The following is a 27,478-nucleotide window of genomic DNA, read 5'->3' as shown; positions in this document are numbered from 1 at the left end:
AACATCGGACTATTGAAAAATCGAAAAATTGTAAAAATAAGGAAAATAAAACTGAAACCAAAAAAATAAATCGAAAATTTGAAGAAATGAAAATTAAAGAATTGAAAAATTGAAAAATTAAAAATTGAAAACTCGAGAAATTTTAAATCTAAAAATTGCAAAATCTAAAAATTTAAAAGACCAAAAAAAAATAAAAATTAAAAAATCGCAAGTCGAAAAATAGAGAAAATTTAAATTAAAAAACAAAAAATTCCAAATCGAAAAATTGAAAACTCGCGAAACTCATCGAAAAATTGTAAAATCTTGACCAATTAGAAAATTAAATATCGAGAAATTGAAAAATTAAAAATGAAAATGATTTAAAATCCAATAATTGAAAAATGGAATAATTCTAAAATCGTAAAATTGGCAGTGAAAAATTTTAAATATTGACAATTACTATAAGATAATATATTTAAAATGAAAACTAGAAAAAATGCAAATAAAAACATTGAAAAACGTAAGAATTAAAAAATCTAAAAATTGAAAACTCGTGAAATTGTAAAACGAAAAATTTCAAAACGTAAAAATTGAACCATCCGAAAATAGGAAAATCGGAAAACTGAAAACTTTTAAAATGAAAACAAAAAATTATAACATCGGAATGTTGAAAAATCAAAAAATTGTAAAAATAAGGAAAATAAATACTGAAACCAAAAGTTATAAATCGAAAATTTCAAGAAATGAAAAATTAAAAAATCAAGAAATGAAAAATTAAAAAATTGAAAAATTGAAAAATTAAAAATTGAAAACTGGAGAAATTTTAAATCCAAAATTTGCAAAATCTAAAAATTGAAAAAACCAAAAAAAATGAAAACTTAAAAAATCGCAAATCGAAAAATTGAAAAAATTTAAATTAAAAAAACAAAAAATTATAAAATCGAAAACTTCAACAATCGAATATACCAAATTAAAAATATAAAAACCCGAAATGAAAAATTGCAAATCGAAAAATTGAAAAATTAAAAATTGAAAACTCGAGACTCAAATCGAAAAATTGCAAAATCTGAAAAGTGAAAAATTCAAAAGTCGAAAATTGGTCAACTAAAAAATTTAAACTTGAAAATTTGAAAGAAAGAAAAAAAATAAAGAATTGAAAAAAAAAACAAGTCAAAAAAACTGTGAGAGTGTTATTTACTTTTTAGAGGTTATCAGAAAATAAAAATCGCTGAAAATTTGTATAATTTTTCAAAGAAGCGGAATTCATAGGGTTGCAATTCAGAGACCAGGAAACTTCGATTGAAATAACCTTCACCCAATTTTTTTTTTTTGACTAAATCTAACTGAAATTTTAGTGTAAATTGTTACAATTTTGGAAAAATGATTACATATCGTGTAATTAGTGCATCAAATGATACTCTTGCGTAAGACAATACAATTTGTTTAACATGATGCAATTTAAAAAAGCAGCTTCGTTTTGACAATGAAATAATTTAGAAAAATTGAATTCCATTTATGTTTTATGTTAATTAAACATATTTTTGAAGATAAGAAATGGGCATCTGCAATATCAAATACATTCGTGTCAAGTTCTCCATAATTATGTAATGTAACCAACTCATATTGACCCAAATGTTAAATTAATTATTGTCCTGCACACTTTTCTAGGTTTTTGTTGTATACTTTTTGTCTTATTAACAATTAAGTAGTCGACATTATGAGTTATTTTTTAAACCTCAAAATGAGTCACAGATTTGCAATCAACTAAAATGTCCATCACTCTGACAAAACTTGCGAACAAATTAATTCTTTTGACGTCATTCGCACTCTGGAAACAAAAACTAAAAGAAAAATACACAATTAACGCTAACTTTTTTCTCCTAAACGGAACGTTTACCTTGGATAACAACAATATGACGTAAATTTATTTCACATAACAGTCTCACAGAGTACAAACCGTGAAGATTACCATCGACTCTGAGGTTAATTAAAACAGAAAATATACACGTTCGCAAATAAAAAAACAACCTTAAAATTAAAACCAGTTCAACGGTAGATATGCTACAAAAACTGATGACGTCTTTTCTATACTTCTTATACTAATTCTAATTTTGACCCCAGGAAATCGCGCTGTATGGCGAATTCAGCATCCGCGAAACCCTCAAATACTTCGGCTGGATCGCCGGAAAAACAACCGCCCAAGTCGAAGAAAAACTGGGATTTCTAGTCAATTTTCTGATGTTGCCAGACGCCGACCGATTAGTGAAAACCCTGAGTGGTGGCCAACAGCGGCGGGTTTCCTTAGCCGCCACTCTTGTTCATGAACCAGAATTGCTTATCCTTGATGAACCAACGGTGGGTGTTGACCCTTTGCTAAGACAGAACATTTGGAACCACCTGGTGGAAATCACGAAGACTGGAAGGACGACGGTCATTATTACCACTCACTACATCGATGAAGCGCGGCAAGCCCATTTGGTAAGTTTATGGTTTGTTAAAAAATAAGGAAGTTGACAAGTAATTGCTTTGTTAAGTAAGCATGTGTTACGAGAAGATTAGAAAAGAAATGAAAAATGTTGCGGATCGTCAAGGTTGGCGGTACCATTAATTGTGCCATTAGCACTTTTATCAAAATGTAATTTATGCAATTACTCTGTCATCTAGCTTAAATTATTATTGGTGGTTTGAGCGTAAATACGAGGGCTCCTTGACCATATTCTAGTGGAAGCCTATTGTGTAATTGCCCACACACGCATTGGATGAACTTGCGTTATTCGTAAAGAAATGGAGGGATAACGTTAATAATATGTTTGAAAATAAACTGGTTGTGATACGTAAGGAATCATTGCGCATCGAAAGTTATTATTAAAAACACCACGGCTGACAAGTTTAAAAATAAATTTGTTTATGACTAATTACCATTACTTGTTGTTTTCAGCTTAGTCGTAAATGGTAAATTATCTATCTCTGCATATCTAGCAAATCGCTGAAATCCTTTGTTATTAACATAAATTTAAACAAAAAAAGGAATAAAGAATGCGTAACATTTCGACTTCCTTCTGAAACTTGACTTAATTAATAATAACTACTTTTGTGATACCTAGTCCACTTCGATAATACGATTAAGATATCTAAACTGCTGGAAAATCTGTGCTAAGACGAACATAACAGGTAAAACAACAACAAATTATCAAGAAAAAAGTCATTGAAATTCAAATGAATAAAAAAAGCTGAATGACAGAAATTATCGAAATGTGCCAATTATAGTCAGTAAAGTAATTAATGCTTGTAAAAATGTAGACAATTACGCAACAGCCTTGTTGTTTACTGTCTATTGTACATTCCAACCAAAAAAACGCTATTTAAAATTATTAAAATTCAAGCAATAATTCGATTTGATATGAACTTTTAATATGTAAAAATTAAATTATAACACGAATAAAAACAAACAACAAAACTTTATGATAATTTATGTAAGATTCGAAGTCGAAGCGGTATGGACTTCAGAACAAACGTAAACCACAGCTATAATTTAAAACCCATTCGTTAATTTTCTACTCACTAAAATTACCAAGCAATGCAGAAACATGCTTTTGCGTCATTAACAACTCCAAACGACAATAAGTGGCCAAAACCTTCCGCTCTTCCGAAGTCAATGACGGCCACGTACAGGTTTGCCTTGATCTGTAAAAGTTTTCGTATCGACAAACAACTTGGGAAATTCCGCAACTATTACCAAAATCAGAGCTTGCGGGAGGAAAAGGCGTTGTCATTGTTCACTATACAAAAATTTGGGAAATACTAGTGTCAACATCGGTAATTAATTTTTTACGTGATCATGTAGAAATTCCTCATTCTTGTATTTTCCATAATGGAATTTTTGGAAGGTTTTGTATACTCGAAGCCGGATCCTGGCATATACGCTCAGATTTTTGTAGCTTCGTTTCTATTTTTTTACAACTATCTTTCATAATGTAGCCACACTGAAAATATCTCATTTGCATTCATTCATCACTTCAGTAACTGTAAATTATCTGAGAACTCAATTTCTCTATTGAATAAAATTTGAATACAGAGTAAAAGAAGCGTTTATATCGACGTATTAATTAATATTAATTATAATTACAAATAGCAGATTTATATTCAGTAAAATTCAATGGTGCTTCCCCAATGTGTGTTTATTTGTGCAAATTTTAAAAACGTGCTAAGTTAATGGTGCTACCGTGCTGTCATCACTACGTAATCTTGTCACGAAGATTTGTGGTCGAACTTAAAGATCGTTTCTTGGATTTATCTGCTGTCACTTCACGAAAATCAATAAATCACCTGCACCAAAACACCGATTGGAATCTTTCCGAACAAAACTTATTGTGGAAGTTGTAGCGGTTACAATTTGCCGTTGGCCATAAATTTGCAAAATGATTATCCGTTCGACTAATACGAATTATTATCGTACGATGTAATATTAGAGGTCGTTAAACGCTACGATTTCGTGCCAGTTTTATAACAGTAAGTGATTTGTTTGTTAAAAAGTTTTGCTTTTCCAATTGTCTGTCTGTTTGTCTATCGTCTGTCCGGACTATCATGTGTGTAAAATGCCAACCAAATATTGGCTAATCTTCCCCACCAACAATTTGATGACGTCATCTCCAAAATTTACAATAGTGAATTTGTTTTTATTTTCCTGTATTTGTGGTATATGTGTCCGAGTTGAGTTTTCGCCCTACTCATTCGGATTTTTGGAAAAAAAATCAAAAATGTATAACAACATTTTGCAATTTAACTTTGAAATTGCACTGAAACCTTGTAAACGTTTTAACGTTGTCCTAATTCATTCATGCCCTCCCAAAAAATTGATGACGTCATTGCAAAATTTTGATGACTGTATACTTGTGGTTAATCAATGCACAGTTTTTAGAATTACTTATACAAGGTGACTGAAAAAAATTCTTGAATGAGGCACTATATTTTTCCAAAAATTTGGGAGCACAATACTGTTATTATAAGTCCAAATTGATATACAGTGACGGCTAAAATAAAATAGGACATCTCTTGAAAGGATTTTTCCAAAAAAATTAGTTAGGTATGTAAACTGGACATTGAATTCATTAACAATGACAATTAAACGTCAATACAGATTTGAAAGTTACACTAGGGAAATAAATGTGTCCTACTTTATTCTGGTACTGTAGATGTCCTTGAAAAACTGTTGATAACGATTTTTCAATTTTCATTTTTCCAATATTTTTCATTTCATTTATATTTCAATGTTTCTTTCGTGTTAATAATTTTTCTTTGGTCTTTCAATTCCTCGATTTTTGGATTTCTTTAATATCCAGTATTTCGATTATACCTACAACATTTTGTTTTTTCGTTTTCGCAGTTTTTCAATTTTTAAATTTCTCAATTTCTAGCCTTTCGATTTTTGAATTTTTCATTTCTTCCTTTTTTTAAGTTTTTTACTACAAATTTTTACATTTTTCAAAGCTTTCATTTTATACTTTTTCGTTTTTTCATTTTTCATTTTTCAATCATAATTTTACAATTTTTCCGTTTTATTGTTTCGAAAAGTTGAAAATCGAAAAACTAAAAAATCGAAAAATGAAAAAAAACCTGAAATTCTTGAAATATTATGAAATCGAAAAATTGGAAAATCGAAACATCGAAAAGCCAAAAAGTCGAAAAATTGAAAAACCGAAAATAGAAAAATTGAAACATCGAAAAATTGAAAAATCTAAAATTGAAAAAATTAAAATTTCGAAAAATTAAAAAAACTTGAAAAAATTGAAAATTCGAAAAACTAAAAAAATGAAAATTTGCAAAATCGAAAAAGTGGCAAATCGAAAAATTTCACTACAAGACGTCGGAAAACTGAAAAATTAAAAAATAAAAAACTTAAAAATTAAAAAAATTAATGAATCGAAAAATCGATAAGTAAAAACGAGTCGAATCGAAAAATTGGAGAGTCGGAAAACAGTAACACTGAAAGATCGAAAATTGAAAATTAAAATTCGAAAAATTGAAAAAATTTTAAAATCCAATAACTGAAAAATAGAAAAACTGTAAAATCGAAAATTGGAAAAACGAGAAATTTCAATACGAAGAACTGAACAAACGAAAAATCCAAACATTGAAAAATTTTAAATTAGGAAACTTAAAAATCGAAAAAAATTAATGAACTGAAAAATTGGAAATAAGAAAAATTGTAAAGTCGACAAACTGAAAAATATTTCATTTTTCAGTTTGTCGACTTTACAATTTTTTTCGTTATTTAAACGAGAAATTAAAAAACTAAAAATCGAATAAATGGAAAAATTTTGAAATCCAATAATTGAAAAATGGAAAAATTTTAAAGTCGTAAAATTGAAAAAGTGAAAATTTTTAAACTTATAATTACATATTATTAGCTACATATTTAAAATAAAAATTAGAAAAATTGCACATCAAAAATTAAACAAACGAAAAATTGAAAAATTGAGAAACTGAAAAATCGCAAATCTGCGCTGTTGAAAAATTGGGAAATCGAAAAATTGGAAAATGGAAACATCGAAAAGTCGAAACGCCAAATAGTTGAAAAACCGAACATAGAAAAAGTTAAAGTCGTAAAATTGAAAAAGTGAAATTTTTTTAAACTTATAATTACCTACTATTAGATACATATTTAAAATAAAAATTAGAAAAATTGCACATCAAAAATTAAAGAAACGAAAAATTGAAAAATTGAGAAACTGAAAAATCGCAAATCTGCGCTGTTGAAAAATTGGGAAATCGAAAAATTGGAAAATGGAAACATCGAAAAGTCGAAACGCCGAACATAGAAAAATTAAAATATCGAATATATAATTGGAAAATGTAAGACTTGAAAAACTGAAAAATCGAAAAATTGAAACATCAATATCTTGTTATATCCAGAAATAGAAAAATTTAAATATAAAAAAATTGAAAAATCGAAAAATCAAAATGGAAAAACTGTAAAATTTAAAATCGAAAGACGCAGAAATCGTAACATCAAAAAATTGAAAAATCTAAACTTAAAAAATTCGATGAATTGAAAAATTGACTACTTAATTGAGTACTGAAAAACTGAAAAATCTAAAAATCTAAAATTTAAAATGTCGAAAAAGGAGAAATTAATAAAAACATTAAAAATTGAGGAATTGAAAACTGAAAAATTCCAAATCTCGAATACTTAAAAATGGAGTAATCGAAAAATCGAGAAATTAAAAATTAAAAAAAAACACGAGAAATTGAAAAAATGTAAAATTTAAAAATTCGAAGAATTGAAACATTAAAAAATTGAAACGAAAAATAGAGAATTCGGAAAATCTAAAATCTAAAAATTTGAGAAAATTTGAAAAATCTAAATGTTAAAAAATCGAAAATTTGTAAACCGAAAAATTGCAATCCAGAAATTGATGAAATCCAAAACTTGAAAATTTTCACATTGAAATAAAAAATTAGACAATCAGAACACTGAAAAACCGAAAAATTGAAAAATAAAAAAATTAAAATCGAAACAAAAACTTGCAAATTGAAATATTGAAGACATGTAAATTATTTAGTTATTAAATTATTATTTATTTATTTATTATTTAATTGAAAAGTTTAAAAATTGAAAAATTCATAACGAGATATTGAAAAATTAAAAATCGAAAAATTGAAGAATCAAATAATTGAAAAACGAAAAAATTATAAAATCGTAAAAAACTGAAAAATAGAAGCCTGAAAAAACGAAAAATTGAAAAAACAAAAATCGAGAAACATAAAAATTACAGATGTACCGACTGTAGGTCTGGCCGACTAACCGACTAGCCGATTGTTCGGCCAGTAAAAACCGACTAGTCGGCCGACTGTTCGGCTTTGCTAAAACCGGTTTATAAATGCCACAAACAGTGTGTTTTTTGTTTCTATTTCTCTGGCTACCTTAAAGGTTTGTTCTATTTTAATAAAAGGAATAACTAAAGTTCCTTTGTTTTCCAAAAAATGTGTTAAATTTGTTTGGATAATTTTAACATTTAATTTTTTTTAGTAACTCAGTACAAAAATAAAGAATAACACAATTTAGTGCCAGTTTATACAATATTTTAACTGAGTTTAAATTGATCGCGCATTTAACAAGGCCATTAGCGACGTCTGATTGGCGTAGAGTCGGTCACATGATACTTTAACGCGGGGTTAAAAATTAAATAATAATATAATAATATATTTATTTATCCAGCAGACTAATATATAGTCCATAGTGGATACAACCACAGGAACAATATTAAATTTACAATAAACACATAAACAATATTAAATTTACAATAAACACATAATGCTCACAACATTGGTACACTTACACATGATTCAATTCCAACAATTGTTTCCTTACATTAGCTTTACTAAAATTATGAAAAAATATATCTAGACGACCATCACAAACAGAATTATATAAGCGAAAAGCATATATCAATGGACAGTTATAATGATGAAAAGTATTGGGTATAGCAAAATAAAATAACTTTGGACATCGGCTAATTTGTCTTGGGATGTTGAATTTGATTTCATGGAGAAGCTCCTGACAACATATCTGACCTAAAGTGAGTTTTTGTAGAAAAATTAAACTAGCTGCATTTCTTCTTCTTATTAAAGATTGTTCATTGACAATAGACAATAAGCTAGATTGATCACAATGTCTGCTTGGATACCTATTATACATTTTTAAAAATAAATACTTTGCAAATTTGCGCAAGACATTCTCTAACAAGTCAATATATTTTTGGTAATACGGCTTCCATACAATGCAACAATATTCCATTCTTGACCTTACTAAAGCATAAAAAAGTATTTTGATACATTGTATGTTAACAAAATCCATGGTGTTACGACGAATAAATCCTAGCTGTTGCATAGCAGTCTTGGTGACATGCAGGATGTGTGGGGCAAATGACAAACTACAGTCCATAACAACACCTAAATCAGATATCTGTTGACAATTCTCAAGTACATAACCATCTAAATTGTAATAATAGGAAATAGGTTCACGTGTACGAAAGAAGGTAATCTTTTTACATTTACTTTTGTTAATTTCAAACTTATTACTATTACACCAATGCAGTAACTTTTCTAAACTGGTTTGTAGCTCATAACAGTCCTCAGCCCTATTGACAACTTTTGCCAGTTGTAAGTCATCGGCGTATACAAATGCCCTACATCCCAAGTCTTTTACGACGTCGTTGTAAAATATAATAAAAAGAAGAGGACCTAAATTTGATCCTTGACCAACTCCACTGTTAACTTTATATATCGACGATCTAAATCCTTTACACAAAACTCGTTGTTGCCTATCAGTTAACCAAGATTTAAGAACAGATATTAAATTATCGCATAAACCAAAACTTTCCAACTTTTTTAATAAAATACAGTGATTAACTTTGTCAAATGCTTTAGATAAGTCGGTATATATAGCATCAACTTGTGATCTTTTATCTAAAGCATTTGAGACAAACTGCGTGAATTCGCATAAGTTAGTTGTCGTGGAGCGGCCCTTGACAAAACCATGTTGTTCAGTTATAATATCAGATTTCACATGGGCATAGATAGCATCTGTTAATATGCACTCAAACAATTTAGCAAAATTTGGGATGAGAGATATGGGCCTATAGTTCTTAATGTTCGACTTGTCACCCGACTTAAAAATTGGCACAACATTTGACGTTTTCCATACTGTTGGATACTGTGAAGATATTAATATCCGATTAAATATATGACAAAGTGGAGATAGAAAACAACTTATGCAATCCACAATCAAAAATGCCGGTATGTTATCAGCACCACAGACATTATTCGCTTTTATACCCTTTACAGCCTTAAGAATGTCGTTGTCACTTATAGAGAACCTATTTAAAATAACATTTTTTACACAGTCTACTCTAACATCAAAAGATGGACAACAATATTTAAAACAGTTATCACAGATATTTTCACAATTATCACGGCATATTACATCGCAGACATGGTTCTCGTTATCGCAGTTGTACATACTTTTAAAGTGACTAGCAAATGTGTTGACTATATCTTGTTGAGATGTCAAGGTATGATTCTCAAAGGTCATGAGACCAGGAACATTCGTGGCTTTCTTTTTTTCATTAACAAACGACCAAAATTTTTTCGGATGGCTTTGTAGAGAAGTTTCAGATTTTCTTATAAACTCATAATATGTGTACCTAATGTCTTTTCTGATTTCACAGCCTAACTTCTTCACTTTATCAAGATGATGTACTGACTTGGTTTTTCTATAAATATCCCAATGTCTATTCTTTGTTTTGATTTTGTTGATAACAGATCTAGTATACCAAACAGGGTAATTTTCCCGCTGACCAAAGGACTTTGAAATTGGTACATATTGGGAGATGTTGGTAAAAATGATTTCATTGAATTTCTCACAGGCCAGAGTAGGATCAGCAGCATCTAAAACTGGCAACCAGTCAGTCCCAGCAAGTGATAGGTAGAGCCCTTCCAGATTACCTTGTGAAAGTTAAATCTCAAGTCATCAGTCCCATGTACAAATGGTACACTATCCAGGTTCACTAATTCCAGTTGTATATTTAGAGCAGGATGATGATTATCCTCTGTAACTAATGTCAACTCCTGTTTGTCTACAGTTACTGTTAAACTTTCTGTCGTCAGAACTAAATCTAATATTCTGTTGTTGCAATTGAGAATGCTGTTGTGTTGAACCAAGTTATTTAACGCCAGAAACTGTGTGTAGATGTTAAATAATTGGGTTGTCCTTGTACCTGTCACACATCGCAATTAAATATTTAATTGAGGTTTTTTTTTGTTTTTGTTTTTTAAATTTTAATTGTTTTATATACTATTTTAATTTTAATAAAAAAAGCCGACTGATCGGCTGTTTAGCCGACTAGTCGCCGACTGCAGCCGACGATGAAAAACGGCCGAATAGTCGGCTTATCCGACCGGTCGGCCACTAGTCGGTACATCCCTAATAAAAATCGAAAAAAATTAATCGAATCGAAAAATTATAGAATCGTAAAAATTATTGTAAAGTCGAAAAGCTGTAAAACTGAAAAATTTAATATTGAAAAATTGAAAAATTAAAAATCGAAAAACTGAAAAATTAAAAATCGAGAAATTGAAAAATTGAATAAATGAAAAAGTTTTAAAATCCAATACAGGGTGTCCCAGAATTCGCGCCATTCCCCTGAATGACATGTTCCCTGTCCCGAACTGAGCCGTAATTCGCAAAAACAATTGTCCAGGCTTTAACCGTGTGAGAACTGGAAGACGATTAAGTTGACCAATAGAGAGGCTGCTTTTATATTCGAACGTTTCTATGTTTAAAGTTACCTATGCCAAGAACAAAAAATCGGGTAATACTAAAGTTGAATGAATTTTTTTCGAATCCCCCTCCGTCAACAAAAGGAAACAGAAGTGTGGTTATAAATTTAATCATTTTGACAATTGCTTGTCATAAACTGTCACGAAGTTGATCACTGACCTGAAGAGACGCTTCTGCGCCAAAGATGACTGGTTAATGTACACAAAGACGTCAAGGTTTAGTTTAAGGCAAGTAGCATGGGACAGAAGTTATTTTTGCTGCCATTCTAGTTAAATTGTGTTTAACTGGGCTGGACATGCCATAAGAGAAGCTGTTTCATTTCATCGTAGGCAAATAATACATTTATTACTATTCTACATAGTGTAGATACCGAAGAGCAGGTATTAGAAGTCATTTTCTTAGAGCCTCGTGAATAATGTGTTGTTCTTTTAAATGAAAATTAGTACATTTACAGAATTCACTATGCATCGTGTCCCTGATATTAAGTTTATCGTTATTTCTAAAAAAGAGTACCACATGTCCATTCAAAGAACGTTATTAAGAGTACTAAAACATAAATATCGCTTTTGATTAATCGGTGCTTATAATTTTCAATAAACAGTAGGTATCAATTTTTACTGAACAGCTTTGTTGTTGATACCTAATCTAAGCAACGAAAAAGAGACGAGACTCCACTTCTCTGGTGTATTGAGATCAGAGGTATCTGCTGTGTGTCAATCATGTGGGGGAGATACTGAAAACGGAGACTTATTCAAGAATAATATTGATGTTGCACATGCTGATTTAAAACAGTTTCTTTAAAGTTGCGAGTACTTTCCTAGAGAGTGAAAAGATACGAATAAAAATTATAACAAAAATCGTTTAGTTGCATTTTTTTTTAAGAACAATACAAACTATAAACAAATCAGTACCAATACCACTAAGTCACTGATGTCTTATTCAATTGGCACTTCTGGGCAAACGAAAATCCACATTTAGCTAACGTGAGAGCATATCAAGAGCAATACTATTAATCTATGGGCCGGAATCGTTGTACTGTAACGTTATTAAACAATGTGCTCAAAATGATCACCATTAACTTCAATGCAAGTTCTAGCTCGTCGCATTATGTTGTTCCAGTTCTTCTAACGTATCTAGGGGTTCTCTATATACGTAATTTTTAATTTAATTAAAAAAAAAGTCCAAAGGAGAAAGGTCTGGAGATCTAGGAGGCCAAATGTTAGTACTGCCACGCCCAATCCACCTATGAGGATAGACTCTTTTCAATGTTCGCCGTGCAAGTATCGAATTATGTGGAAGAGCGCCGTTGTGCTGAAACCACATATTCCGCCGTACATTCAAAGGAACGTCTTCCAACAACGCCGGAAGCTCTAGTCGTAGAAAATTAGCATATGCCTCCCCATTAAGGTGATCAGGTAACACAAACGGCCCCACCTAAAAAACAGGAACGGAGTTTAGTGATAATTTTATCAGATGCATTAAAATTTTTACCACAGTAGTACCAATGATTCCAGCCCATAGATTAATAGTAAATCGCTCCTGATACGCTCTCACCCTAGTGAGATGTGGATTTTCGTGTGCCCAGAAGTGCCAATTGTGTGCATTAAACATTCCTTCTCGGGAAAATGAACATTCGTCGGTGAAAAGAATGCGCCGTGAAAAATCAGGATTTAGTTCATTTTGTCGCAAAAACCATTGAGCAAAATGTACTCGTCGCGGGTAGTCGGTTGGTCGCAGATGCTGCACTCTCGTGTAATGGTAAGGATGCAGTATTCTCTCTTGAAGGGTACGATGAGTGGTCGATCTTGAGCATCCACTCATTTGCGCTACATAGAGGACACTTCTCCTAGGATCCGCTTCCATGTTTTCTAACACTTGCTCTTCAGCACCCACACGTACATTCCGTGGAGCCCCAGCCTTTCCGACTAGGTTGAAAAGATCCATCTTCTCTTGCTCGATGTAACAATCGGTGAAACACTTGTTGGTCTGGGTGCCGACGATTATTCACGGGGCTCTAAGAAAATGACTTCTAATACCTGCTCTTCGGTAGCTACTCTATGTAGAATAGTAATAAATGTATTATTTGCCTACGATGAAATGAAACAGCTTCTCATATGACATGTACAGCCCAGTTAAACACAATTTAACTAGAATGGCAGCAGAAATAACTTCTGTCCCATGCTACTTGCCTTAAAGTAAACGTTGATGTCTTTGTGTACATTAATCAGTCATCTTTGGCGCAGAAGCGTCTCTTCAGGTCAGTGATGAACTTCGTGACAGTTTATGACAAACAATTGTCAAAATGATTAAATTTATAACCACACTTCTGTTTCCTTTTGTTGACGGAGGGGGATTCGGAAAAAAATCATTCAACTTTAGTATTACCCGATTTTTTGTTCTTGGCATAGGTAACTTTGAACATAGAAACGTTCGGATATAAAAACAGCCTCTCTATTGGTCAACTTAATCGCCTTCCAGTTCTCACACGGTTAAAGCCTGGACAATTCTTTTTGCGAATTACGGCACAGTTCGGGACAGGGAACATGTCATTCACGGGAATGGCGCGAATTCTGGGACACCCTGTATTTAAAAGATGAAAAATTTTAAAGTTACAAAAATTGGAAGAGTGCAAAATTTTTAAACTTACATATATGTAATTATGGTATTATTAGATACATATTTCAAATGAAAACTAGAAAAATTGCAAATTAAAAACTGAAGAAACGAAAAATTGAAAAATCAAGAAACTGAAAAATCCCAAATCTGCATTCTTGAAATATTATGAAATCGAAAAATTGGAAAATCGAAACATCGAAAAGCCAAAAAGTCGAAAAATTGAAAAACCGAAAATAGAAAAATTGAAACATCGAAAAATTGAAAAATCTAAAATTGAAAAAATTTAAAAACCGAAAATAGAAAAATTGAAACATCGAAAAATAAAAAATCTAAAATTGAAAAAATTGAAAAAATTAAAATTTCGAAAAATTAAAAAATCCAGAAATTGAAAAATTCTCAAAATTGAAATGTTTAATTGAGAAATCGGAGACTTGAAAAATTGAAAAATCGAAAAATCAAAAACTTTAAAATCGAAATTAATCTAAACATTAAAAAATGTAAAAATCTGAACTTTAAAAATTGGAAAAATTAAAAATGTCGAAAAATCGAGAAATCGAAACATTAAAAATTGAGGAATTGAAAATTGAAAAATTCCAAACCTCCAGTATCTAAAAATTGAGAAATTAAAAATGCAAAAAAAACGAAAAATTAAAAAATGTAAAATTTAAAAATTTGAAGAGTTGAAAAATCGAAGAAATGAAAAATCTAAAATTTAAAATTTTGAAGAAATAAAATGTCGAAAAATTCAAAAATCTAAATGTTAAAAAATCTAAAATTTGAAAATAGAAAAATTGCAAATCCAGAAATTGAAAAATGCAAAAATTCAAAAATTTCTCATTAAAAAAAAAAGAAAAATTAGAAAATCAGAACACTGAAAAACACCAAAAATTCAAAAATAAAAAACCGAAACAAAAACTTGCAAGCTATGAAAATTTGAAAAATTTAAAAATTCAAAACTCTAAAATTGCAAATCGAAAAATTGAAATCTGAAAATTTAAAACAAAAACTCAAAAAGATACATACATATTACGATATTATACGTAATTGAAGAAACAAAAAAAAAATTTAAATCGAAAAATTGCAAATCGAAAAATTAAAGAAGAAATAAACTGAAAAAATTGAAATTGAAATAACAAAAAGTTATAAAATCCGAAAGTTGAAAAATCGAAAAATTGTAAAAATAACGAAAATAAAAAACCGAAGTCATTTTCATTCCAAATTTGAAGAATTGAAAAATTAAAAATGAAAACTCCAGAAATTAGAATTTCATTTGAAAATAACGTTGCTAACTCAAAGGATCCCAAACTTCTGTACAAATATATAAGGTCAAGTATTAACGGATTGGCAGAAACTCCACAACTCAAAAATCATAACGGTGACCTAATTACTGATAATTATGTTACTGCCGAAGTTTTCGCGGATAGTTTCTCAGCAAACTACTTGGTGGAACCACCTATTCATTCTTCGTTGACCTCTGATTCCATTGTTCATTCTTCTATTCTCATGGATGTAGAATTCTCGGAGGACAACATATCAAAAAAAATCAACTCGTTAAAAGAAAACACCTCTCCAGGACCAGATGGACTATCAGCTACTATGCTACGAAACTGTGCTCAATCTCTATGTAAACCTCTCAGCATTCTGATGACTCAATCTTTTAAATCGGGTTCTCTTCCTTCTGATTGGAAGCTAGCTAATGTGAAACCTATTTATAAAAAAGGAGACAAATACTGTGCGACTAACTATCGACCTATAAGTCTCACTTCTCTCGTCGTAAAAATGATGGAATCGATTATTTGTGATAGTCTTCGTGCGTTTCTTAATCAGCAAAACGTCATACCAACTAAACAACATGGTTTTGTGTCGGGAAGATCTACTACTACTAATCTGCTGAGTTGTGTAAACGATTGGACTAAAAATTTTGATCGAGGAATACCAACTGACGTTATCTATTTTGACTTTGCAAAGGTATTTGATAGAGTCCCAATTCAACGACTTATATTAAAACTAAAATGGCTTGGTGTCTCAGGTAATCTGTTGGTTTGGATTAAATCCTTTCTCTCTGAGCGATTGTTTAGAGTAAAAGTTGGTGAGGTAGTGAGTGGTCACAAGCAGGTAATAAGTGGTGTTCCGCAGGGTTCTGTATTGGGACCCCTCCTGTTTCTTGTATACACAGCCGACTTAAGAAAGCATATTCGGTCACCATGTGCGTTTTATGCTGATGATTTTAAAATCTATAACTCGTCCTGTAAACTAAATGTAATTGCGACGGATATATTAGCTGTGACGGAGTGGAGTAAAAAATGGCTCATTCCTTTGAACATTAGCAAATGTGTTGTCTTGCACATTGGCCCCCATAATCCCAGAGCTGACTACTTCATATATGGTGTTCCACTGACTAAAGTAGATGCACAGAACGACTTAGGAGTAACAATTACCACCGATTTAACGTGGTCACAACATATCGCTAAAATAGTAAGTAAAGCCAACAAAATGGTATATCTATTAAGACGTACGTTTAAAAATCCTAACCATGACACAGTTGCAAAACTACACAAAACATACGTAAGGCCAATCCTGGAGGAATTTAGTGTGGTATCCAATTTTAGTTAGGGATAGTGATCTGTTAGAAGGCGTTCAGAGGCGCATGACTCGATTACCTTATGGCATTTTGCGACCATCGTATGAACAGAGACTCGTAATCATGAAATGCCCTGCATTGGGTCAAAGAAGAACAAGAGGAGACGCCATTGCAACATTTATTGCACTCATATTAAATGTTCCTCCGACGAACAGCATGTTTACTTTGAATTCTGATGTGCGTACTAGAGGTCATCAGTTCAAGCTCCAGAAAGAAGCGTTTCGCACTAGAACCCGCCAGTTCTTCTTCTCGAACCGTATTTTCGACACATGGAACTCTCTGCCATTACAAGTAGTGTGCAGCCCAAGTGTACTTAGTTTCAAGAAAAATTTTGATCATTTTATGAATATGTAAACTATTTGTATTGTAATATTTGTATTTGTTGAATTTAATAAAGTTAAGAACTATTGTTGCTCACGCGGGCATAACAGAGTGTGAGCTCTCTGCTCGAGCGTGCAATAATAATAATAATAATAATAATAATAATAATAATAATTTTAAATCGAACTATTCCAAAATCTAAAAATTGAAGAAAGAATAATGAAAAATTGAAAAATCACAAATCGAAAATTGAGTAAAGAGAAATTTGAAAAACACAAAATTATAAAACCGAGATATCGAAAATTGGAATATTTGAAAAAATAAAGAAAACGAGAAATTGCAAATCGAAAAACTGAAAATTTAAAAATTGAAAAATCGAAAAACTCAAACAGAAATATTTAAAATCTAAAAATTGAAAAATTCAAAAGTTGGAAAATTGAAAAATTGAAAGATTTAAATTTGGAAACCCAAAAAATTGCAACCAAAGAAATAAAAAAAAAATTAAAAATTGAGGAATTGCAAATTTCAAGTCAAAAAACTGCCGGAAAGATTTGTAGATAGAGGTTATCAGAAACCAAAAAACGCAAATAAATTGTATAATTTTTCAAAGAAGCAAAATTTATTCAGAGGCGAGAGAAATTCTGTCGAAATATGCTTTGACCAATTTTTTATCATGAATAGAAATTTCTTGGGACTGATATTACTGTGAACGAACAGTCGATGAAGTCTGTTTGAGATGTAAATTCAGTAAGGTTTATCTGACAACCTGCTGGCGCCCTAGAAACCACCAAGTAGAACTTTTAATCGTTTATTTTTAAGACAACTTATTTTCTCTTCCTTATCTTCTTGATTTCCAATTTTCCAGATCGGACTAATGCGCGGCGGCTACTTCCTTGCCGAAGAATCCCCCGACCGCTTAATCACCCAGTTCGGTTGCGACAGCCTGGAGGGTGTCTTCCTCAAACTCAGCGTCATCCAGAACATGGGCAAAACGCGACGTGCCAGCATCGCGCAAGCAGTCACTGAAACCATCCAAGTCCCTTCAGGGTCCATCAACGACGCCGCAGTTCTAGACGACGAAGTCAGCGAAATCACAGGAGAATTCGGAGACAACGTATCAATGTCAAGCAGAGGAAGAGTCTCCATAGCGCCAGAACCAACCGAAATCAGTCATCCGGAACTTCCTCCAGACGAAAAACCACCAATGACTGTGACAGACTTTTTCAAAATCGTCAGCTTGACTCACATGAGGGCTCTCATCTGGAAGAACTTCCTGTGGATGTGGCGGAACGCTCCAGTGATGGCGTTTATCATAGGGTTGCCGGTGGCCCAAACGGTGCTGTTTTGTTTGTCCATAGGGCACGATCCCTCGGGGTTACCACTTGCGGTGGTCAATCACGAGTTGGAGGAGAGTGAGGTGTGCAAGTGGACTCCGGGATGTAATAGTACGAGGCTGAGTTGTAACTATTTGACGTATTTGGAGAAGAGGACTTTGCAACTGGTGAGTTGAGGTGGTTTCTGTGGTTCGTGTTTTGAAGTATGATGATTTGGTGTGGTAGAGTTACTATTCGGATGATGAAGAAGGAAAGGTACCTGTGAGTCGGGGACACGCTTGGGCTACTTTGGTATTTTCTAGTAACTTCTCGGACGCGATTAGAAGGAGGATTGAAGGTGGAAGAAATGTGATGGATTGGGATTTGGATTCGGCGTCTGTAAAAGTCTTTCAGGACAAATCTAGTAAGTGTATTTTGCTGTACAAGCTAAATCTCCCGTTTCCGTTCGTCGGTCTGTCTGTCACCGTCTGTCCGGATTTTTACCGAAACTATAAGACCGATTGTCACAAAAAAAATCGCAAAATCAAATCTTATAACTTTTCGAAAAAGCTGGATTCATTTATTTTCGTCAATTTTTTTGATATTACAATTTACGTTTTTCCTTTTTCTTCGATTTTACAATTTTTTTATATACATATATGTATTACAATTTTCCATTTTTTCGCAATCTTTCATTTTTCAATTGTTCCATTTTTCAATGTTTCCGTTTCGTAATTTTTCCGTTTTTGCATCTATAAATTTTTAAAATTTTTCAATATTCCAACTTCCAAATTTTTCAATTTTCCGAGTAATAATATTGCAATTTTTTATTTTTTGTGTTTTTTTCAGTTCCTAAATGTTTAATTTTTCGATTTTTTAATTTTCATTTCCTTAATTTTTCAAGTTCTTATTTTTTTATTTTTCATTTTCCCAATTTTTTAATTTCCATTTTCTCGATTATATATCACAATTTTTCGTTTTTTCATTTCCGTTATTTTTTTTAATGTTTCTTTCGATTTTATAATTTTTCGTTTATTCAATTTTTTATTTCTTGATTTTCCAATTTTTCAATTTTCAATTTAGCGATTATTCAGTCTTCCGATTTCTTTAATTTTCATTATTTCGATTTTTCTAAAGTTTCCATTTTATAATTATTCGCTTTTGGATTTTTCAATTTTTCTATTTTACAATTTTGCAATTTTTACATTTTTTTTTTATTCCAAAAGTTGAAAAATAGAAAACTTAAAAAAACAAAATCTAAAAAACTTAAATATCGAAAAAAATTAATGAATTGAAAAATTCGAAAGAAGAAAAAACGAATCGAATTGAAAAATTGTATAATCGAAAAATTATGGAATCTTCAAAATTGTAAAGTCGAAAAGCTGTAACCGTCAAATTAAAAAAGTAAAAAAATTTAAAACTTATAAATATTAATACATGCATATTTAAAATGAAAACTATAAAAATTGCGGATTAAAAATTGAAGAAACGAAAAAAAATAATTGAAAAAGCACAAATTGAAAAGTTGAAGAATCGAAAATATGAAAAATCAAATAATTCAAGATCAAGAAAATAAACAAATGAAACGAAACATTGAAAAACCTAAAAATTGAAAATAATCTAAAAATTGAAAACTCATGAAAAAGCAGATCGAATCTAAGTATGTATTCGATTTTTCTTTAATTTTCAATTTTTCGAGTTTTTTTAATTTCCATTTTATAATCTTTCCCTTTTTATTTTTGATTTTTTAAATTTTCAATACATATTACAATTTTGCAATTTGTACACTTTTTTTTTTTCGAAAAATTGAAAAATCAAACAATAGAAACGTCCAATAGTCTAGAAAATTAGAAAACTGAAAAATTTTAAAATGAAAACTCGAAAAAATGCATATCGTACAGTCGAAGAAATAAAAAAAAAAGAAAAATTGAAAAATTGCGAATTGAAAAATCTAGAAACTTAAAAAAAATGAATAATAGAAAATTGGCAAATCCAAAAATTGAATAAACGAAAAAGTCAAAAAACAAAAATTATAAAATCGAATACTTCAAAAAATTATAAAAATAAAAAACCGAAACCAAAAATTGCAAATCGAAAAATTGAAGAAATGAAAAATCTAAAAATGGAAACGTCCAAAAGTTGGAAAATCGGAAAAGTGAAAAATTTTAAAATGAAAACTCGAAGAGATGCATTTCATAAAATCGAAGAAACAAAAAAAAGAAAAATTGAAAAATTGAAGAACCGAAAAAGTGAAAAAACAAAAAGATTTAAAATCGAATAATGGAAGAAATAAAAAAATAAAAAACCGAAATGGAAAATTGCAAATCGAAAAATAAAAAAAAATGAAAAATGGAAAATTAAAAAATGGAAATTTAAAAATTGAAAACTCGTGAAATTGCTAATCGAAAGATGGCAAAATCTAAAAATAGAAACGTCCAAAAGTTAGAAAATCGGAAAATTAAAAATTTAAAAACAAAAACTCGAAGAGATGCATTTCGTAAAATCGTAAAAACAAAAAAAAGTAACAATTAAAAAATGCAAAGCGAAAAATTGAAACAAATTTAACCAAAAAAAAAAAAATGTAAAATCGGAATATTGAAAAATCAAAAAATTTTGAAGATAAAGAAAACAAAAAACCGAAACCAATAATTGCAAATCGAAAAATTAAAAAATCTAAGAATTGAAGACAAAAAATAAAATCTAGTAATTGAAAAAATAAAAAAATAAATCGATATGAAAAATTGCAAATCGAAAAATTGAAAAATCAAAAAGTTATACTCCAGAAATCCAGATCGAAAAATTACAAAATCTAAAAACTGAAAAATTCAAAAGTTGCAAAATTTAAAAATTCAAAATTTAAAATTTGAAAATCTGAAAAGTTTAAACTTGAACACTCGAAAAATTGCAAATCGAAAAACTAAAGAAATGAAAAATTTAAAAATTTAAAATTGGAAAATTAAACAATGGCAAAATCTAAAAATGGAAACGTCCAAAAGTTGGAAAATCGAAAAACTGAAAAAATTAAAACTAAAAACTCCCAGAGATGCACATTGAAGAACAAAAAAAATTAAAAATTGAAAAATTGCATAAATTGAATTTAAAAAAAATTATAAGGTCCAAAAAATTTTAAAGAAAACAAAAAACCGAAACGAAAAATTAAAAAATCTAAAAATTAAAACAAAAATAATTAAATTTTAGTACATAATTGAAAAAATAAAAAAATTAATTGAAATGAAAAATTGCAAGTCGAAAAACTGAAAAATTAAAAATTGATACTCGAGAAACCCATATCGTGAAATTATGAAATCCAATAACTAAAAAATTCAAAAGTTGGAAAATTTAAATATGTATTCAAAATTTGAAAAATTGAAAATCTGAAAAGTTTAAACTTGAAAACTCGAAAAATTGCAAATCGAAAAATTAAAGAAATGAAAAATTAAAAAATCTAAAATTTCAAGAAAAACAAACTTCGTAAATCGAAAAATTGAAGAATCCAAGAAGTGACGAACCATAAAAATTTTAAATCGAATAACTGAAAAAATAAAAAAATAAAAAACCGAAACGAAAAATTGCAAATGGAAAAATTGCAAGTCAAAAAATGGCAAACTCGAAAAATGGAAACGTCCAAAAGCTGGAGAAACCCAAATCTAAAAATTGAAAAATTCAGAATTTTAACTATTGAAAATCTGAAAAATTTAAACTTGAAAACTCGAAAATCGAAGAATTGAAGAAACAAAAAACGATGAATAATTGAAAAATTGAAAACTTCATGTCACGCAGCTTTTTGACGTGAATTTTTCAATTTTGCAATTTTTCATTTTTTTTTTTCGCGTCAAAAAAGCTGCGGGAGTATTATTTACGCCACTGCTTTTTAGTTTATACCTTAGAAATATCAGAAAACAAAAATCGCATTTTTTAAATAATTTTTCTGGATTTATTGGGCTGCACTTTATAGATGAGGGAAATTCTGTCGAAATAGCCTTCGACAAATTGTATTTCTTATACATAAAGTAAAAAAAATGCTTCTTCCAGACGAAAACATCGGCTCTTTCATCCAACGAGACTTGTACTTCGCCTTCCAAAGTTTCTTCACCGACTACTTGACCTCCTGCGACATCGACAGCAAAATCGGCTCCATACCCCTACGATGGGAAAAGCCGATCTACGGTTACGACAGCCCCGACTTTACCGACTTCGCAGCACCAGGTGTCATTCTCACGTAAGTCCAACCTCCGCACCACCTCAAAATCACCAACCCTCTTCTTCCAGGATAATATTCTTCCTTGCCGTGGCTTTAACCTCCGGAGCCATGCTCCTAGAGCGAAACGAAGGCATCCTGGAACGCTCCCTCGTAAACGGAATCAGTGGCATCGAGCTGCTATTCTCGCACGTTTTGACCCAGTTCGCGGTCATGTTGGGACAAGCCGCCATGGTCTTGGTTTGCACTTTTTCGATTTTCGGGATCACCCAGAACGGGAGCTTGTTTTGGGTTTCGATTCTGATTATTTTGACCGGGCTTTGTGGGATGTGCTTTGGGTTTGTGGTGGCGTGCAGTTGTGAGAATGAAAGGTCGGCGACGTATATGGCTATGGGTAGTTTCTTGCCCCTTGTTATGTTGTGTGGGATTGTTTGGCCCATTGAAGGAATGCATAAAGTTCTTAAAATTATTACGTTTATCTTGCCTTTGACGAAGTCGACGGAGAGTATGAGGTGTATGATGGCGAGGGGGTGGACGATTGATTCTCCGGCGGTGTATGAAGGGTTCGTTTCCACACTGGTGTGGATTGTTATATTTTTAACGATTAGTATACTTTTGCTCAAGTTTAAGAAAGGGTGAGTTTTGTGATGTTAGTCTAAGGTGTAGTTTATAGGTTTCTATACTTAATTTAATTGTTTTTATTTAATTAAAATTATGAAATGGAATGGAAATTGCTTATTATTTCCCTTGCTTGGAGTCTGTACAAGGAGAGTACATGTGTAAGTGTTTATTATTCGTGTCGCGAAAATGAATATTAATGAAAATTTGTCCAGACATGAAAAAAATGCAGAGAATGTTGTTCAATAAAATAACGGGATCAGTTTACACTCGTATAAATGCTAATTGCAGATCATCGCTAGCGAAAAAAAATTGCTACATATGTAGTAGAATATCACAAAGTCTAATTTATTGGTTAGGTACATATTTCAGCTTGCCGCCAGTTCAGGGTATCTTAATTCTTCCTACTGCATATTATGCACATACATTTGTACTTATTCTGGAAATATGCTTTGCGTCTTTATTAAATGAAATATTATCCGTTCACGATCTTTATATAGTAGGGTTGGCCATGAAAATCTAGTGAGTTTGTTGGTATTCGATGCAGAAAAATAAAAATTCCCCGAACTTTTTTCATTAGGTTATGTTTTATTAAATTAAAGTTTAAAAAATATGCCAGAAATATAAACATTGTTGCCGATACTTTCAGTTTTCAGTAGCAGTGACCAAGTTAACGGTATCCATTTGTCAGAAAGCATAAAACTTTACGCTATTTAAAACAGTTATTCGGCTTTTTGGAAGTGTTTATTTCATATGTAAGGAACAAACACTAAAATTTTACTTAAACATTGTTTTTATATGAATAGGAGTTCTACATACGACGATTGTCGCATGCCACATTTAGCATCTCATCTTTAATTCTCAATCATCAGTTCGTTCTGCTCGCCCACTCTTCTTAGAAATGGAAATTTCGACCTTTGTGAACAGCCTATTTCCATATCTTCCAACTTCTTTTTTCACTTTTCTAAGATTACTAAAAGGATTGGTAAAAGACGACAACCTTGCTCTAGTGCTTTGATGGGTTTATCTCTTCTGAAACATTTTTCCGCCTTAAATTGAATGATTTATCTATATAGCTATGACTAATGCTTACGTAAGTGCTCTTTACTTGCTTTTACTATGTACTTTCAAACGCTTATTAATAAGAACGTTACATACGCCTTCTCCAGGTCCACGAAGAGTTACAAAAAAAATGAAAATGCTTAAAATTTGGTTCAAAGTAACAATGTGGATGATCTAACTAAAATTATACTTATTTTGTTGTACGTCAGGTAGTTTTTCAGATACTACCTTGGTAAATTTAGAACGAAAGATGCGTAAAAATATCACCCCCCGACAAGCTACAATTCACTCCGTTTCTATTATTTCGCTATGAAAATCTGTATCATCACAGTCATTTTCAAATTCAGATTCTGAATCAAATTCACCTAGGGAAATAATGAAAGGAGGTATAGATTCGTACGAAATATTTCCCATATTTTTTCCCAATCTGCCAAAATAAGTTTTTCACAATGTTTACAAAAATTTTGCTACATGCTTGGAGTACACATTTAGAAAGCGCCTCAAGCCATAAATTCTCCACCCTATTTTTTAATGAAGATTGAGAATTTATATGCTTGTTGTAATAGTTCTTACAAAATCCCCACGCCATTTCAATTGGATTATATTGACAATGGTACGGAGGTAATCTAAGACCTTCATGGCCACTTTCTCTTAATGTCTCGTCTATCAAATATCTTTTTTTTTTTCTATTGTTTCTGAAGGGTTTAATTAAATTCCACAACTGTTTCTTCGAAATTTTTTTGTCAAATTCAACACTATGTTTAAAGAGCATAGCATTTCACATTTTTTACTAGAAAAAGTGGGTGGTTTATCCGACTGAACCGACTGATAATTGTCTAAAACCACCACACATTTTTGGCCAACGTTGCTAAAGCAGGAATGAGCTGATTAACCACCCAATTTTGAAAAATTGTCCCGTCCATCGTTTTATGATAGTCACTATCGTTATTTTTTGAATTTAAAAAATTGTTACAACCACCCAAAAACCCCGTTGGACAACCCCCGTGAAGAATAGTAAACCTTGATCCTTCACTTTTAATTTTGGTGGGATTGCGTTTTTAGATCAGTATCGTGCACCTAGCGATGAATGGACGAACCATTTTGATAGATCCATGTTTCATCCAAATACACGAAAGTCAAATTTTCACAAGAATTTTGAAACTGTAAATATGTATGTTCTCAAAAAAGTAATTTTAGCTGCAACGACATGGTTTTGTTCACATAGAATTTTGCGACCATTTACTTCCCTTGTTTATAACCCATTGACTTAAGAATTTTGTATAATGTGGTTCGCCCCCCTTTAAATTCCAACTGTTCCCTAGAATATCCCAATAGAGTATCTACAGTGAAATAGTGGTTTTTTTCATTAAGTTGCCAAATTTGTCGTTGCAGGTCTTTCCGAAACATATAATTTGTAAATAAATCCGTTGGTTTTCGCTTGTCAGATAGTGATGTTTTTAAATTTTGGTCACCTGTTGATAAAATTTTCGCCACAGTTGATGTTCCCACCTATGAGAAAAAAAATTAAAAAATATTTTGCAGCGTATTTTTACATTACAGAAAATATGTTCGAGACCTCATAGTTACTTCTTCGAAAGAAAGATCGGGCCTGTCTTTTCGAAACTGCAAAAAACATCTTTTTATTGTTGTGTCTAATAATTCTGATCTAATAAATGAAGCAGAAAAGTGGCAATCCAGCTCAAAGCAAACGCCAATCAGACTACTGACAGACAAAAAACTAAATCATCAAATCAGTTTATCCAACTTAAAGAAAAAATATCAAAGCTTACTTTACTATATAAAGATCGTGAATGGATAATATGTGCTTACAAACATAAATCGTTCCTACACATAATAAAATGTTTGTATAAAATGTTTGTATAAATTGTTTGTACAAACAGATTTGTTCAATTAATTTAAAATAATTTTGTACATGTTTGATCGTTATGTTATAGCTCAACATGATTTCAGACTACATGTTACAACAAATCATCATATATGTATGGACAAATGTGTTTCTGCATACGAAAAATTACGTCTAGTTTAGGGATATGTATGTGCAAACTTATCACACAAACATTGTTTGAAGAATCTGCAGCTGTTGATTTTCAATGCGTTTTTTCTGGGATGAGGACCGAAGTCCTCACCAAAGTGAGGACGCAGGTAACCACTGTTCACTGCAGAAATATCGAAAGACTCGGCGAACGATCATCGGCAGTTGTAATATGGAAGCTCTTTTATATACGAAAGAATGAGTGATTTACAGAATTATTCAAAATAATTTATTGAATAATTTATCGAAGAGTATAGATCTTTGTCACGTCTTTGCAAAATTAAAAGCAAAGAATATACAAATCGCAATTTAAGAAATCAGGTATATGAAATATTAATTAATAAATTAAAAAGAATAGAGCCAGACGCAAACAAAAACATGGTCATTAAACATTAAACATGGTGGAACTTGCTTTATTTTGCAGAACTATTGTCTTTTGTTGTGCCATTTCTTGCACCACATGCGTTTTATCTGATTTTCTTCTTGCAATAAAACAAGAATCATAACAGCAGCGTTTTTTTCTCTTGACATGACGGTAAACCGGAACACACAGTATCTTTTATTATATTAATTATAATGATCTAAATTATTAATAATATAGTCTAAGGTCGACACAAATCAAACCAACTAGTGTTACAGAAATCTGGGTACGCACAATATCGGTACAACTTGCTTTAAAACCACACCAGCAAACATGATTGTCCAAAGACTTGATACACGTTCCTTTGCAGTGATCAATAGTAGCATTTAGGTATACAATATGTATCTCAAACTTCTAACATTTAGTCCTCAACAAGTTACGTCCCTACATTAAACAAATTATCCTCAAGAAGTTTGGATGATTTTTATTGAGCAATCATATTTAGAACAAAGGTGGTACGTATAGGTGTACATACAAATCTGACAAAGTTGCATCTGCGTCTAGGGGCCGCTTTAGACAAAGTATTCGTAAAAAAATATATGTCGTAAAAAATGTACGTATGCTGGTCCCGAGTGCGATTGTGGTTTAAATATTTTAGATAATGTCTTTGACATGGATATAGAAACATTTGTTACAGCCAAAGAGCTTTTTTTAGAAAATTATCTTTGAATTTAGACCGAATTTAAATAGACACTAGGCAACAGGCACTCTCTACCATTTGGACCAAAGAAAAAGAAATTAGGGTTACGCCTTCAAATTTTGGACGTATTTACAAACTTAAGCTAAAACTGTGGAGTCTCTGTTGTCAGTACATTTAGAGGTAATAGTCATATTGTACGACGAAAGATATTTGCAAATGACTCCAATTATGAGAATTGCAGCTGTAAAATTTCCGACTACTTCTGAAACTGTACC

At 31.1% G+C, this 27,478-nt stretch overlaps 2 protein-coding genes and 1 long non-coding RNA gene across 3 annotated transcripts in view; 2 read left to right on the top strand and 1 right to left on the bottom strand.

Annotated features, from left to right (window-relative positions):
• Positions 1-23,134, top strand: part of LOC135143249 (ABC transporter G family member 20-like) — a 32,173-nt gene extending 9,039 nt beyond the window's left edge. Inside the window, exons 4-8 of the mRNA XM_064075129.1 lie at positions 2,101-2,457; positions 17,764-18,399; positions 18,458-18,635; positions 22,244-22,430; positions 22,481-23,134. Of these exons, the coding sequence (XP_063931199.1) occupies positions 2,101-2,457; positions 17,764-18,399; positions 18,458-18,635; positions 22,244-22,430; positions 22,481-23,048 (1,926 nt within the window). The 3' untranslated portion in view covers positions 23,049-23,134. The remainder of the gene's footprint in view (positions 1-2,100; positions 2,458-17,763; positions 18,400-18,457; positions 18,636-22,243; positions 22,431-22,480) is intronic.
• LOC135143261 (uncharacterized) lies at positions 10,244-10,794 on the top strand. The gene is made up of 2 exons (XR_010282722.1): positions 10,244-10,356; positions 10,407-10,794. It is a non-coding gene; the product is annotated as an uncharacterized LOC135143261 (long non-coding RNA).
• LOC135143253 (uncharacterized) lies at positions 12,166-13,264 on the bottom strand. The gene is made up of 2 exons (XM_064075133.1): positions 12,812-13,264; positions 12,166-12,754 (listed from the first exon to the last, which is right to left on the bottom strand). Exons 1-2 carry the CDS (start codon positions 13,262-13,264, stop codon positions 12,485-12,487), a joined length of 723 nt encoding a protein of 240 aa, XP_063931203.1. The 3' UTR covers positions 12,166-12,484.
• Positions 23,135-27,478: the final 4,344 nt, after the last annotated feature.

The sequence above is a fragment of the Zophobas morio genome, unplaced genomic scaffold (assembly GCF_036711695.1).
Source record: "Zophobas morio isolate AGI-343-1 ecotype UQ-CSIRO unplaced genomic scaffold, CSIRO_AGI_Zmor_V1 ptg000004l, whole genome shotgun sequence".
NCBI lineage: Eukaryota > Metazoa > Arthropoda > Insecta > Coleoptera > Tenebrionidae > Zophobas > Zophobas morio.
The sequence above is the reverse complement of the archived record's forward strand: the minus strand, read 5'-3'. Positions and strand labels throughout refer to the sequence as shown.